The following is a 16,486-nucleotide window of genomic DNA, read 5'->3' on the forward strand; positions in this document are numbered from 1 at the left end:
GTGTGCATATTTAACTGACAATTATCTAGTGATTCATAACAAATATATATATATATAAACGTAGTTAGGGTGTTGGCGTAATGGGCCAACTCTGGCCTAAATCCTGAGTCCTACCCATATAGAATAGAACATCTTGAATTACTATGCATTAAACCCAATAACCCGTACCTCGCACAGTGCTATCAACAAAGCTGTGGAGAAACTCAGCAAGCGTCACTTCTCGCACATCAAGGCATACGATCCACAAGGAGGTAAAGACAACTTACGCCGTCTCACGGGCATGCACGAAACTGCTTCGATCTATGATTTCTCGTCCGGTGTCGCGAACCGAAAAGCTTCCATCAGAATACCGAGACATGTAAGTGTATTTTGTGTTATTGGGTAGCGAGCATAAGGTGTAGGGATATTTAAACATTGTGTCTCTGGTGTATAAGAAGACATCCATGTTATAACTTAACAGTGGGCATGAGGTGTATGAATACACCATGTATAGCAAAAGCCTAGATTGCGTAATTTTCAAAGCTATAACGCAATCTGCTGATGTCATAATGTTTAAGCATTTCAGCAACTCATTGTCCCTTAGTAATAACACAATGGGTATTATGACATAATTGCTTAACTTTATAACTTAACAGCAAAGCAAATAATCCCCAATAAAACCTTAGTTGGCAAATTTGTATGTCGTAAATTTTATAAAGCCTTGATGACTCCACTTTTTAACCTCGTGTTGAACACTCGTATGCGTTCTGCCTCATTATGCTTTAATTAAAGTGTTGATAAAACCTATTGTAATATTTGCTGCTGTAATATTTTATCCTGAATGCTCTAAAAGAGCGTTTTTAATTGTTTAAAACAGGATTATGAAACATAGGGTATTATGTGCACACAGTATTCATTTTACCCCAGTAGAGTGGGGGAAGATGGGACACCTTTTCAATCTATTTTCTCTTCCAATTTGGTAGTAAACAAACATTCAACGAATTTTTCTAAAACTTTATCCTCACGGCTCCCATAGACCGTTGTTAATTGTTTAAAAAGCGATCGGGATATTTGATTATTATGTGTCAAAGGTGTCCCATCTGCCCCCAGCCCCCACCCTACAATATATATTTAAATGCAGCTTTTTTCCCCATATATAACACTATATATCTGATGTTCATTATTTCATTAAAATGTGCTTAACCATCACCCTTGTTGGACGCATATGCATATATTTATACACACAACATGAGTGACTCTCACACAAGTAATATTAATTTCTGCACAACACATCGTCTGTTTTTAAACTTTAAACACCCTTTCCTGTTGGTGAGGGTCACATTGTTATGTATTAAACGTAAATGCATCTATTTATAAACGCATGAGTGACATGACTTTCATTTTGTGACATGACATTTCATGATTAATGTTAAACGCATCATATCCACTTAAGCTGGCTGGACCTAATGTTGCCAGCTTTTTAGTCAGTCACTACTATAGTGCATTTTGCATGTCTAGAGACACCCATGTTATATGAAACGTTAAATTCAAGTTGACTTGTAATAAATTCCGCGAATCTGACCCTGATCTGATGTGCAGTTTCTATTTGAATAAGAGACTGACGATGTCATTTAGGCGAAATATATTTCTCCATTACTACTAATAGTTGGACTTGATTTTAGTTGGTTACGTTTTCGTGGCACCAGATCATTAAATTCAAGTTGACGTTAATGTTACATTATAAACAGGTTGGTGAGGAGAAGTGTGGATACTTGGAAGACCGTCGTCCATCCTCCAACTGCGACCCATACGTTGTATCAGAGATGCTGGTTCGTACAACCATATTAAACGAAGAAGGAGACGTCGATTTTGATTTGTAAATCAGAAAGTTCTAACATTTCATGAGTTTAACTTTTCATGGATAAAAACTTAATGAAATTTTCATGAAACTAACTTTTCGTGAATTTTAAGTTTTCTTGGTTGCTTCATAAATTTTCTTTGTTTATTTCATGAATTTAACTTTTCATAAATTTAACTTTTCATATTGAAATTTTCATGAATTTACCTTTTATGACATTGTCATGAATTTAACTTTTCATGAATTAACTTTTCATGGACTTTTGTTTTAATGATGAATACTGGACCAGCTTTTAGCGTAGTCTGCTTCGTAGTAACTTGTTCTTATTCATTCCATACAAAGCACAATATTGTGAACATTAGTGCGCCTATAATGGTGTATTCAGTTTTTAAACTGGTATACTGTCTGTCTTTTATCTGCATGCATTTACCGAACAACAAGCATATCGGCCACACAGTATAATATTGTGTTGATAGTCCACATGCAAAACTGCTAATATTGTTTATTGTATGTCTTTTTCTTTTAATGCATTAGATTAAATAAACCAGTAAAAATTGACAAGTTCGTTTCGTTTTGCTTAAATACAGCACTTCTAGTTATAAAAAGCAAAATAAGGTATATTGGATAAAAAGGTACATATATTCTTCATATGTTATGTTCTCTTCTAAAAAGGGAAATCATGCTAGGAGACTTGGGATTTGGGTCAAGAGTTGGCCAATAACTCGAGATAGTTTGTAGACATTCAATAACATGCTATATATGGGTTAGGTCCTGCAGCAAGGCATTTCAGCAGACGTGGTATTTAGGCCAGAGTTGGCCCATTAACCCAAACACGTGTTATGTAAGTACGACCTTTGAACAGTTAGAGAGTCACCTATTGCTTAATGTTTGCAAATAACAAAGTGCTTGTCTGTCTAGCTAGATCAGCAGTTTATTGTTTGCTTTGCTACTGCAAGTAAAATATCGTTTTGTTACTTGCATGCCTGCTTATCCACACACTGCAATAGCTTTTGCAACTCGACTGTGGGCATGGGAGTGGCAACCATGGATAAGTCACTCAAGTTCCCACCCACGAAAACATTGGAGCGATTGAGTGTGCGTCGAAGAAAGATTTCCTGTTCTAGTTTACCCAAATTACCTTAATGCATAAAGAGTATTAAACAGTCGTGTTGGGTAACTATTACATCTGGCGTAACCGTGTTTATGATTAAGCGAGACATCCTGTGTGTTTCCTACCAATATAAGGAAATAATGGACAGCCTGCCATTCTTTGGCGTCAATTATCTCTTCTGTATTTTGTGTTCGCGCACATGTTTATAGCCATAAAAGCCCTCCTATTTTTTGTGTTATGAGGGAAGTAGAAGCTTTCTTATTCTCTTGCTGTCCTCACGCTTGTCCTCAATGCCACTCGTTTGTTCGTCTAATAAACCGAGTTGTCGACCTTATGTAGTCGTTAAGTTGAAATGGGTGCGCCCGTTGGACTGTTCCTGCATAACCAACAATATAAATGACCAAACCAACCAAAGGTCAAAGTCATGCCTGCTTATCCACACACTGCAATAGTTTCAGCAACTCGACTGTGGGCATGGGAGTGGCAACCATGGATAAGTCGCTCAAGTTGCCACCAACGAGGATATAAATGACCAAACCAACCAAAAGTTATGTCCGCTTATCCACGCACTGCAATAGTTTCAGCAACTCGACGGTGGGCATGGGAGTGGTAACCATGGATAAGTCGCTCAAGTTGCCACCAACGAGGATATAAATGACCAAACCAACCAAAAGTTATGTCCGCTTATCCACGCACTGCAATAGTTTCAGCAACTCGACCGTGGGCATGGGAGTGGCAACCATGGATAAGTCGCTCAAGTTGCCACCAACGAGGATATAAATGACCAAACCAACCAAAAGTTATGTCCGCTTATCCACGCACTGCAATAGTTTCAGCAACTCGACGGTGGGCATGGGAGTGGTAACCATGGATAAGTCGCTCAAGTTCCCACCCACGAGGATATAAATGACCAAACCAACCAAAGGTCAAAGTCATGCCTGCTTATCCACACACTGCAATAGCTTTTGCAACTCGACTGTGGGCATGGGAGTGGCAACCATGGATAAGTCACTCAAGTTCCCACCCACGAGGATATAAATGACCACCAACCAAAAGTCATGTCCGCTTATCCACACACTGCAATAGCTTCAGCAACTCGACTGGGGGCATGGGAGTGGCAACTGGCAACAATTAACAACTAAAGAACCACCTATGTAATAAATCCTTTGGTTGCCCACCCTAAACTTGAACTTAAATGTCAATATTAGATTAAAATAAAATTGACAGCTTTATTATTTCGTAACCTAAGTAATTCCGTGCTTTAATTAAACCCTAGTACAACATATGTGTTCACAATGAAAGGCAATGATTAATTTTATTGGAAAAAACGTCACAATCTTAAATTCTAGACTTGTCAACCCGGATTTGCAACGTAGTCTTGCGCAAACAAAGGCAATTGTTTTCATTGTTTGTGACGTTTCGAGGGCTGTTACGTCATAAAGAATTAATGGAATTGTCATCGGTAATGACTTTCTTTTACGTTAGTGTCTGGACGATCTGAAACAACAAATCTATAAAATCTGGCGCATATAATATTACTGTCGGGTAAGATGGTACACCTTTAGCACATAATATCCAAATATCTTGATCGTGTTTTAAAATTTAAAGTTAACTACGGTCTATGGGAGTCGTGAGGATACGTTTTATAAGTCTTTGAATTTTTTTTGTTTACTACCAAATGGGACAAGAAAATAGAATGAAAGGTGTCCCATCTTCCCCCACCCTATTATATATTGAATTCAAAAATGTCCCAACAGTATCCAATTTGCTAAAATTAAAAAGCTTAATACCAGTACACTGCTTGCTATTAATCGACGCAAAATCCTGACATAAATAGCGCAACAGCGTCGTGTAGAGGCGCAATTTTAACAGCTGATTTCTTTGCGGCGCCGGACGCGTTTCGTTCGTTGAAAACACAAGTTTTTGTGCAGTTGCAACGCAGCAATGTCTGGCTTGTGTGTGTTGGCCAATTGTACCGTATAGTAATGATTGTTACATGCGCTATAAGAATGTTAATGCACAGTTTATTGCGGTTTTGTTTCGATATAGTTTGCTGGAGTATTTTAGACAGAATATTAGCAGTAAAAAAGTTGTTGCTAATGCGTAAAATTGTAATGCGTTGTATAAGGTTGTTACTGATGCAAAGCAAGGCATTGAATTCAATTTCTGTTGTATTTTAGCCAGAATAGCAAACCTCGAAGTTTTAAAGTGTGAGGTATATAAGTGTTACCATATATTACGAATATAGACGTATAAAACGCACTGAAGAGTTCTTTAAAGGGATGGTAATTGCAACACATAGGATCCAAGGTATGTTTGTAACTTGTACTGTATAGATGATACGTCATATAACCTGACATCATATATAATGACGTCACGTAACATGACGTCATATATCAAACACTAGTGTAAACGTGTAAGTAGTAAATAAAGTAAATATTTCCGATAACGTTTTGAACATAAACTTAAACAGTTGTTTATTGTTATAGTGGATGATAATCACATATTTCTGCGCATTTAAACAAGGTATGACACGATGAGCTGTGTAGATATAGATGTATTAGCGACACGTGTGTATAAAGTGTTAGTATAAGTACTGTAGTAAAAGAATGCGATATAAAACGTAGACAAATACTTATACAACGACATAAAAAGTATCTGTTAGTGCCGTAGAATCTGTTAGTGCCGTAGTTTAGCCGCATTTAGTAGTACCGATTAGTGCAAAAAGTTTAATATTGCGATTAAAAACAGTTTAAAACGTCATGGAAAGAAACCATGCGCTTTATTTAAAGTGGCTTCTACTATATAAGCTTTCAGATTATTACCAAAGTACATTATAGCCATTGTTTTTCGCAGCCTGCAGTAGCAGTATACAAATGTTAATACAATATGTGAGGATATAGCAGGTTTTCGACGTACATGCATTGAATACTGTTTCAATATTACACGTAGCCAAACCATGCAAAAAGGTCAACAATTGTTTATAACATATAAGCATGTATCAGTGATTGTTGTCTTGTATCTCGTGTTGTTTATAACGGTAGGTTGTTACAGTTGTCGGTGTAGCAGCATTGCATGCGACATGTTCTGTGGATAAAATGTAAACGTTTGGTAGAAGTAAATATATATGCTAAAGGCCTAATGAGCCAACTCTGGCCTTTAATTTTCTTGATACCATGTATCCAATAATCCTTACTGGAAACCTCACCCGTATAGGGCACAGTCCCTATTATTGAACGCCTATAAACTGCCTTGATGGGGTCAATATGTGTGTTGGGGTAAACGGTAAAGGCTAGGGCCTGCTATACAGCCTTATAATATGTAACTCGTATATAGAAAACATATATAAAATCGTTTGTTTTGTAATACTTACTTTATCTTAACGCTATCAAATCTTTCATCGTCGATAATTTGTCGAAGTTTCGATTCACACCTTGTGTTTATTCCGTCGCATTCTTGTTTGGAAATACATTCGAACAGTGAACCTGCACCTCTTGCTTTGTATCCTGTAATGTGGTGTAATGCTATCGCTGTTTTGAGGTGTATTATGTTTATATTAATTTTAAGCAAATGTTGTTTTAAATACCATTTTGTGAACTACTATAGCATGTTCGTACATTGCAATGGGCCAACTCTGACCTGACCCCAGGTCCCATGGTATGCCTCACTGTAGGACCTCACACATATAGAATATAATGTGCATATACAATGTTAGCGTAATAGGCTAACTCTGGCCTAAATCGTAGGCCCCATGACGTTCAATGCCGCATACTCACCCATATAGAATAGAACAGCTAAGTTACATTCATACACCAAACTTACGCCAAAAGTAAGTTTTAGCTCCGGTTGCCTCTACTCTCATGCAAGCAGGGGTTCCTAGACTCGACGGGCAAGTCACATTCCTATTTGCGTGCGTGCCCGGTACATATTTAAGCACCCATGCTTTGTTACTGGACACTTTATACCCGTCGTTGCAGATGAGAGCATTCGTGTATAAAGTACACGTTAGAAAAAGGATCAAAACTTTGCCTAACATCATGTATATAAACGTTATTCGTTTTTCTTGTAAACTAAGTTGCGATTGCCGTTAAAGTTTTTGTCTTAAGATTTTTACGAGTGGTTGACGTGTAAAATGCAATTTAAAGCAACAAACAAAGAAATATCTACGCTGACCTAACTACACAACATAAAAACTGTAAAGTTCCATAAAAATCGCAGATATAAAAACTCGTTGTCTTATTATTTGATACTGTGACGTAAATTCTTCTAGCTCTTGAACCATACTTTTATTACGTCACAGACAGTCATTATGACACATAGTCGCTACTTTAACGTTTCTTGGATATCTAGAATCTCGAAATCGCTGCGGTTTCTATTTAAACTCTGTTTAACCTTCGTCAGCGAGAAATTCGAAAAACAGCTTCCATTGTCTTTCAAGTGTGACGTCGAACCATAATCACGTGTTCAACAATGCGTAACCATGACGTCATAAGACCTAGTTTAACTTACGCCACCACAGCGGGGAAATTCCGAAGTTGTATTTTTAAACATATGTGTTTATGCATATAATGCTGTTATGCATATAATGCTGTTATGCATATAATGCTGTTATGCATATACCCTGAGAAAGTAGGCCTATGTCCGTATATGTGCTGATGATGTAGTTAATATATTAAAACGTTGTTTTTCGTGATAAATAAATAAATGATTGTAACTTATTTACCTTCGCATGGCGGGGCAACGGTGTTCTGTTTCATACACCTCGTACCCGCTTACGAGTTACCACGTAGGTAACTTTGTGGGTGATTGTTTTGTCTTTTTCTAGCAGCACCGGGCACCGAACCCAGTGTGCTTGGTTACAATGCGAGCGCCTAACCAGTTATTAATATCAACCTAATAATTGAAGTTTTATTGACTAACATTTGCCACCGGTTTAAAAAATGGAAAGACTCTGTATATTTGGGTTAAATACATTATTTTATGTGGTAATTATATTGAAAATCCCTTTCCGTTAGGTAGGGCTAGAGATCGCCCACGTATAGGTCTTTGTAGGACGCAATGTGGGGAGTACAGTAAAATATATCAGTTTCATATTCTTAAGCTCGGAAGTTAAATATTTTGATAGGGAGTATAGTCAAGCAAACAGAATGCTGTGACTATATATGAACTTTCACTTGATGGAAATCTATGAATATTTTAGCTCGTGATACGTAATCACGATGACGTAAACAATGACGTATAATGTAGTGACGTAGATATGAAATACTAAAAAAGTTTAATGTTTATAGAAATCTCATTTTTCGATTCTTCCAACTTAGTACCCGTTCACCGCATGGTGCGCTAGAGCGTAGTTTCTCATTGGGGGTTTTCCGGGCGAGCTCTTTCCTGACCTCTTGCGGACGTGATCTTTTAATGTTTTCAAGTCAACCTTGTAGCCAACTGTGGATAAATCGTCCGGGGATTCGTATCCTGGTGGTGGCGATTCATACCCGGCCGCGTGGTCAATATGGTTGGGAGGAGCATGCGGTTGTTTCACGAGTTTAGGACTGGGTTTCAACGGCGGGGAAGCCCCGGTCTTGAGAGAGGTGGTTTTGGTTTGTTCTTGATTGCCGCCGAAAGTTATTGGCGTTCTGGAATGTAAAGCGTTTTAAGTCATAACAGTAACCTATATTCAAGTCATAACAGTATAGTAGGCGAGAAACCCATATTGTCCTAGTTTCGAAGATTGCAAAAACCCAGTTGTCTAAATTGTCAATTGGACAGAAAACTATTCACCCACAAAGTTGTATACTTGTAGAAAACAGAACACCCATGTTATAACAACAGTTGCCCCGCACGCGAGGATAAATAATTACATTCGTTTAATAATGTAATATCATTGCATCACTCATTAAAAAGGGACTTACCCGTTTCGCCTTGTTACGTCATTAACGATATCCGGTTGCTCAAGGATCGGTGCTGGGGAACTACCTTTCGAAGATTCCGAATCACTAATAATCGTTTCATCGTATAGTTTTCTCCCAGAAGCCAAATCGACCGAACTTTTATAAAATCCCGATTTCTTTTTTTTGTCGAATAGACTGAAACGTTTTTTAACTTTCGAGCGCTCTTTTCGGTTCGGGTTCGACGGGTTCCCGAAGCCGGGGCTTTGTGACGTCGATTTTCCGAACGTGCTAAGATCGGGCGTCGACATCGCCATTTTCCGCATGAGGGCGATGTCGCTTAGCGACGACGGGGAACGTGTGACGTCATAATAGGGCATTGGGCTTGAAATAAAAGGTCTTGTTCGTTCTATTGGTTTTCCTGGGTTGAAAATAAGTCAACTATTTATTGAAAGATTACACTTAAGTTATAACATAGGTGTCTTCTTATACACCTCATATTCGTTGTCAAGTAATGCCCTTACCTTCGAGTATCGGCGACGGGAAAGTTCCCAACTCGAGTTTTCCGTCCAAATGTTTCGCCGACGGGGAAATTCCGTGACGTAGAAAGAATTCATCCGTGTCTTCGTCAACTACTAACAGTCTAACCGTGTGTGACGCACGAATCACCGCTATGACGTAACTATGAGACTCCTGTTAAACATATATTCAATTACTACGTGACGTCAAAAGTGTGAAAACGATATTCTGGCAGTTTTCCGTGATAGCACTGGACCCACATAGGCGAATCTCGACAATTCTGCCATTATTAGAGACATTTATCGGCAAACCCTGATAATGTGTTGACGTATGGCAGACAAAATATCGATCCTTTAAGACCACAAAACAAACAAATTCCCAGAAGATCTCTATTACACTTATAATGCAGCTGGCGGCAACGAAACATACATCGTGTATGACATACATATATATATATATGCTATTCACGGTGCGTTATGCAGTCATATATATTTTATACACAATACAACTAACTTGTTCAATCGATGTTTCGTTTATTTCAATCAACCGATGTCCTTGTCTTAACCCAGCTTTATACGCGACCCCATCCCTGTCTAGTGTCCCAACATAATGTCCTGTGTGACGTCATAATGATTGAATAAAGTAATTTCGTGACGTCATCATGGTTAATATAATCATTTCGTGTAATGCCGAAAATGATTTTTAAATATGTGCAATTTAAGCAACAAACCAGGTACATCTATCAATACCTCGTTGAATTACAGACAAAACAATGGTAACAAATCACGTGTTTTATCATAACAGCTAGTTTCATATATTTTAATATTCTACAACACGTGGTATCGGTCACGTGGTCGTTATACCTGCGATTCCTTTCAACTGTTGTCGGTACTTTCCCGTGCTCATCTTGGGGGATTTCCCTACAGTTTGCAAAACAAAATCGAAGCCCTGAGTAAAATAAACCCAATTATTTTAGGTTTAATCATTAAAAATGATTATTTGGGGTTTTAAACCAAGAGTATACATTGAGATTCTATCATGTTTTTGCAGTTTCATTTGTAAGATTTTAATTTAGCTTCGAACATATAAAATAAACGTTAGTAGTTTTAGGTTTCAAACCCAGCAGTTTCTCTATATAATTGCACCATGACGTCATCTTGACGTCATATAAAACAACAACCACATACCGAGCTAGTTCGTGTAACTGTCACCAACTTTGGTCTGAGCTCATTAGCATCATCTAGCGGCTTAACTGTCATCCCATTTCCAGGTGTTTTGAAATATTCTTCAGCAGCTCGACTGTGCGCCACGATCAGTTTAACGCTTTGTAAACCTGGTTAAAAAAGTAACTGTGATGTATATTTGGTATTTCAATATATGGTAACTTTTTCGGCGCCGTGAAGCAGTGGTTAGCGCGCTAATGACTTAGATCTATTTTACCATGCGTAGTAAACATGGGGCCAATATATAACATGTGGCCAAAGTATAACATGGACCAATATATGACATGGGGCTAATATACAACAATGGGCCAATGTATGACATAGGGCCAATATATGACATGGGGCCAATGTTTGTGGCCAATATATACCAGGGGCCAATATATGACATGGGGCTAATATACAACAATGGGCCAATGTATGACATGGGGCCAATATATAACATGTGGCCAAAATATAATTTATAACATGAGGCCAAAATATAATATATAACATAGGGCCAATATATAACATGGGCCAATATATGACATGGGGCCAATTTATAAAATGGGGCCAATATATAATAACATGGGGCCAACATATAACATGGGGCCAACATATAACATGGGGCCAATATATAACATGAGGCCAATGTTATAATGTAATGTACACGGGGCCAATGACATGTGGCCAATTTACAACATTTATAAAATGGGGCCAATTTATAAAATGGGGCCAATTAACATATGGCCAATATATAACATGGGGCATATAGAATGTGGCCAATATATAACATGGGGCTAATTTATAACATGGGTCCAATGTATAACATAGGGCCAATATATGTGGCCTAACATGGGGCATATAAAATGTGGCCAAAATATAAAAATAATATATAACATGGGGCATATAAAATGTGGCCAAAATATAACATGGGGCCAATGTATAACAGTGGGCAAATGTATGAAATGGGGCCAATGTATGTGGCCAATATATAACATAGGGCCAATGTATGACATGGGGCCAATATATAACATGAGGCCAATGTATAACATGGGGCCGATATATAACATGGGGCCAATGGGGCTAATATGTGACATGGGGCCAATATATAACATGAGGCCAATGCATACATTTATATATGACAATATAAATGTACATTGGCCTCATGTCCAATATATAACATGAGGCCAATGTACATTTATATATGACAATGGGACTCTGGAATTTAGACTATTGGCCTCTTACTTAAATGAACTGTCCATATATAAGTTGTATTACCTTGTAATCGTTCAACAACTTCTTTATGTGGTTCTCTCTCAACATTTAAACCGTTTACCTGTTACAGCAATGCATTAGGCTTTCATAAATGTATATATATGCATAGTAGAATAGAAGAAGACGGGACAGCTTTACCACATAATATCCAAACTTCTCTTGATCGTGTTTAAAACAATTAACAACGGTCGATATACGGGAGAAAATGTGTCCCATCTTTCTCTACATTACTATATTATAGGTGTAGGCCTATATATATATAAAGTAAATAGTACCGTGGGGTAATATGGATACTGTAAAAATAACATCCATATTTTCCAATCATGTTTTTAACAATTAACAACGCTTTTCTAGAGTCGTGAGAACACGGTTATATAAATATATAAATAACTTGTCTGTTTACACAGGTAAACCGCCCTATTACACACAATGTTATGCTTATAATGAAGTTGTAATTCAAGATATATAACCGCGAAGCCACCATGTTTGTTAACGGATAATTTCCAATACGCCTGGAGCGGCGGCAAAATTGAAATAAGCTAAATTGGACGTTGCCACTTGAAAAATAAACGTCCGTAAAATGTCGTGATAACATTCATACACGCCACTTTAGCATTGAAATTGAAACGTCATAATGTTAAATGTGAAGCCATTAGGATAATTTCGCATTTGAATTTTGCCAATTTTTAAGGTTTTGGTATTTTTAATACTCAAGAATAATGACCTCGTCCTTATAGAATAGAATCTGTAATATTAAGTGTCTATAAACTGCCTCGCTGGAGTATAAATGGTAGCACCATGGGTGTTGGGGTATAATAAACCCACATTCCAGGTCTCCAGGTGTGTCTAACTGAAGACCTCACCCGTATAGAATAGACTTGGGCCAATAAGCACCCCAGGCCTCTCCCAGACCTCAGGCTTATTAAAAAATAACCACAAAACAGTAAGCCTACATCATAGCTCTCAGGTGTCTCTTACAGGCTGTTATAGAATTTAATACATAGACACCTTATACACTTACCTCAATTATTCGGTCCCCGGGCGACAGTTTAGCTCTACTGGCGGGTGAGGATTTTAACACATGCAAAACATATGTATCTGTTGTGGCATTCTCACAGCATAATATGAAACCAAAGCCGCTGTCGCCTGGATTATAAATATACATGTTATAACTGGACAGTGAGCAAAAGGTGCATAAATACACCATGTGTGTCTGGTGTATAAGAAGACACCCATGTTATAACTTGACAGTGAGCATGAGGTGTATAAATACACCATGTGTGTCTGGTGTATAAGAAGACACCTATATGATAACTTAACAGTGAGCATGAGGTGTATGATTACTGCTTACCTCTCTGTATGTGGCAAACACGGCGTTTTCCCTCCATATTTTACTAAAGAAACTTAACCAGCTCTATAAACAGAAAATAACTTGGTTATCGCCAATTTTTGGTTATATATATTGCGGAGTCTATACCCTTATCAAGGTATATATAGAGGTAATATCGCATTATTTATATGAAAATATGGTAACTTCTGTTCAAAACTGCCTAATTCAACGGCTTTATAAAGAATTCCTAACTTTGAGCAAAACTGTTCATTATTTCCAATCAAAATTTTCGGTGCGTATTACAGTATAACGAATATCGTTTTGCTGCTAATTTCCTTCTCTTCGTTGTCGTTTTGGTCCTAATTCCCTTCGTTTTATTTAATTTTATCTTTACTGTCTTATTCAAATAGATAAAAAACGTTTATATATGTTAAGCATAGCTGTATATTTTAATCTGTCTAGACAAATTATATGCACACAGTAAAATATTTTGTCTTAAACTCTTAACAATATAACGCATTAAGTTATAAATACTAACTTCGATTTGTCGCGACGTTGTGCAAAATCGTGACGCTTGTTACGTCACACTTATCTAGCATGAATGTCGAATTTAGAATCGAGACTCTATAACATTGTGACGTTATAAACGATGTCGGTTTTTGACAATGTTTCTAGAGTTGAGGCATTCTTAAAAACGTCGTGCGCGAAAGCAAATATTCTGTAGATTTCGTTTGAAATATTTCGCTACGTTCTTGGAACGGGAAATTTTTTAACACGAACGTCTGCATTGAATATTTAAAGTTGTTTTTTATATTCAATAAATTAGTAAATGTAACTTTTCATCCTCTGGTAGCGGAGCCAACCACAATCGTAGTAAACGAGATTGGAAAAAATGGGTGTTTATATGCATTCACTTTGTTAAAGATTTTCATGGATTTGGTCAAATATTACAGTACTATATCTAGTACAATGTTATAATTGGTCGCGTATTCTTGCATTGTCATGTAATTATGACGTGTCTATCGCTTTGATTTCTCGAACGCCTAAAAGAAATCGGGTTATGACGTCTCAATATAATTGCTAGTTCTAAACATTCTTGTATTTTGACGTCACAAAAAATGCTTTCGAAATAAAATGAAATTATTCGAGAAATTTCCTGCCAAAGGAAACAGGCAATTGAATTGTTACATCGTCAACACGTCACAATCATCAAGTGTGACGTATCACGACATATAAAATTCAATTATGCGATAACTTTCACACATTTGTTAGGAATTCTAAAACTTTTTAATTTAAAATTAGGATTTTTATAATACCCCCGTCCGTATATTATACAAACTTGGCTGTAAGCTCTCTGTGTGTTGGGGCAGTGGGCCAACTTTGGCTTATACCTCCCAGGTCCATTAGCGTACCTCACTGAAGACCTCACTCTTATAGAATAGGGTCTCAATCATTAAGTGTCTATAAACTGCTTCAGAAGGTATAGATGGTAACACCCTGGGTGTTAGGGTATAACGTATAGTAATAAACCCCACGACAAGTCCCATGACATGCCTCGATATAGGTTCGTGTAGAACCTTTCCGTATCTAATATAACCTTTATTATTGAGTGTCTATAAACTGCTATAATGGGGTCCAGAAGTTAACACCCTGGGTTTGGGGTAATAAAGTTAGTCTAGGTCTGATGCTGTAACGAAGTAAAACTGACATGCCTTGCCGTAGAACCTCTCCCATATAGAACAGAATGTATGTGTGGCTAAGTCTATGCTCGCATAGATACAATTTTACTCCTTTTAATTTCGCTCTTGTCAAAATAAACAAGCATCTGTAACTTGAGCAGTACATTAAATCTCAGTTGCCTAGAGTAGCAACCATGTAACAGCAGCATAAATAAACCTACAGCAGTGGTTTTGAAACTGATGGTAAAGCTCACGACGCACTTAGATTCTCTGGATCCGTTAGCGGCACGCCAAAATTTTAAGAACTCAAACTTTGCAATTGAACACAACAGACGCTAAAACTTTTTCATAATCTAAAAGTTTTATCAATTAGTGAACGTTTTGTGACATACATGAGCCCGTATATACATCGCATACTTTTAGTAACAAAGTGAAACGGAATTTATATTGAAATTAACACGGAACCAAATGGGTAATAACCAACTCTGGCCTAAATCCGAGATCCCCCATACCTATAACCTCACTGTAGGACCATAACCCTTATCAAAATGCCCATATAACCTATAACTTATTGGGGGTGATGGGCCAACTTTACTAAATCCCAGGTCCCATTGTATACGCTACCATACGACCTTACTCATGGAAAATAAAACACAACACAAAACCAAAAAAACTTTTTATAATTACCGATTAAGCAGAAACAACATTTCGGCGAAATAGGCGCAAACTTTAAACAGACAACATCCTTACTTAGTTAACCAGAAACCAATGATGCGACGAGCCCTTGCTTGACTTAAACAAACCCACCTAACCTTTGTAACTTCACGCTTAAACTGCAAACGCATGTGTCCGCTTAATCTAATAACACCACAGGCTTAACACGTATATCTAATGCCCCCTATATGTCATACAGTCTATTTTCCACACCGTTGAAATGAATCTCAAAATGTTGTTACTAGCGTATATCATTTGTAAAGTTAAAATATCATTTATTTTTTTAAAACTACAGTGCAAAGCGAAAAATAACTACAGTTAACTAGCTTAAATGTTGCCTTATTCTAATAACACTACAGACCTAACGCATATGCCATATATCATGTCCCACATTATCTCATGCAGTCTAGGGCATTGGTTTAACTAGTTTTAACTCCTATCACTAAAGCCTTAGAATTATCTCGCGTATGCAAATACAATTGGTATAGTAGGTTGGGGCAAAATGGTCCATGATTTCATATTTTTATCGTCCCATTTTGTAGTAAACAAAAACTATATACAGAAATGAATCCTCACGACCCTAACAGTTTTTTTCTAGCCAGTTTATTTCGCGCCTCGCACCTCCTAATTAAACCACAGTACAAAAACTATAGAAGTCGCGTACTGCCACTATAAATAATAAACTGCATTACATGCCAGAAAATTCGTATATTTTCATTCGCCATTATTCTGTTTGACTATTAAACCTAAATAGGTCTCTCCCGTGCCACCTGGAAGACGTATACCACAATTGGTGCGACTACCATACGTCTATATCTCAAGGCAGAAGATAAAACTGTCTGTCAAGTAACCGCATGCTTCACTGTGGTTCTAATTATATTTACACGAGTATAGAGACTGCCATGCCAGTTCTTAAGCGCTTTAAAAGTATTTTGGG

At 37.4% G+C, this 16,486-nt stretch overlaps 3 protein-coding genes across 3 annotated transcripts in view; 1 reads left to right on the forward strand and 2 right to left on the reverse strand.

Moving 5' to 3' along the window:
* LOC100186158 (glutamine synthetase) overlaps window positions 1–2,398 on the forward strand; it is an 8,489-nt gene extending 6,091 nt beyond the window's left edge. Inside the window, exon 7 of the mRNA XM_002127890.5 lies at window positions 1,728–2,398. Within this exon, the coding sequence (XP_002127926.3) occupies window positions 1,728–1,859 (132 nt within the window). The 3' untranslated portion in view covers window positions 1,860–2,398. The remainder of the gene's footprint in view (window positions 1–1,727) is intronic.
* A 3,091-nt stretch (window positions 2,399–5,489) lies between these two features.
* LOC100175961 lies at window positions 5,490–7,292 on the reverse strand. Its single transcript, XM_002127746.3, has 3 exons — window positions 6,771–7,292; window positions 6,322–6,454; window positions 5,490–6,035 (listed from the first exon to the last, which is right to left on the reverse strand). Exons 1-3 carry the CDS (start codon window positions 6,985–6,987, stop codon window positions 5,981–5,983), a joined length of 405 nt encoding a protein of 134 aa, XP_002127782.1. The 5' UTR covers window positions 6,988–7,292; the 3' UTR covers window positions 5,490–5,980.
* Window positions 7,293–7,845: 553 nt separating this feature from the next.
* LOC100179793 (Na(+)/H(+) exchange regulatory cofactor NHE-RF1-like) lies at window positions 7,846–13,289 on the reverse strand. Its single transcript, XM_002122125.3, has 9 exons — window positions 13,178–13,289; window positions 12,848–12,972; window positions 11,830–11,887; window positions 10,537–10,682; window positions 10,213–10,297; window positions 9,863–9,963; window positions 9,355–9,523; window positions 8,855–9,251; window positions 7,846–8,578 (listed from the first exon to the last, which is right to left on the reverse strand). The coding sequence occupies exons 1-9, from the start codon at window positions 13,212–13,214 to the stop codon at window positions 8,263–8,265; spliced, it is 1,434 nt and encodes a 477-aa protein (XP_002122161.1). The 5' UTR covers window positions 13,215–13,289; the 3' UTR covers window positions 7,846–8,262.
* Between the last annotated feature and the right edge of the window lie 3,197 nt (window positions 13,290–16,486).

This window comes from Ciona intestinalis, chromosome 6 (genome assembly GCF_000224145.3).
Source record: "Ciona intestinalis chromosome 6, KH, whole genome shotgun sequence".
Lineage (NCBI taxonomy): Eukaryota > Metazoa > Chordata > Ascidiacea > Phlebobranchia > Cionidae > Ciona > Ciona intestinalis.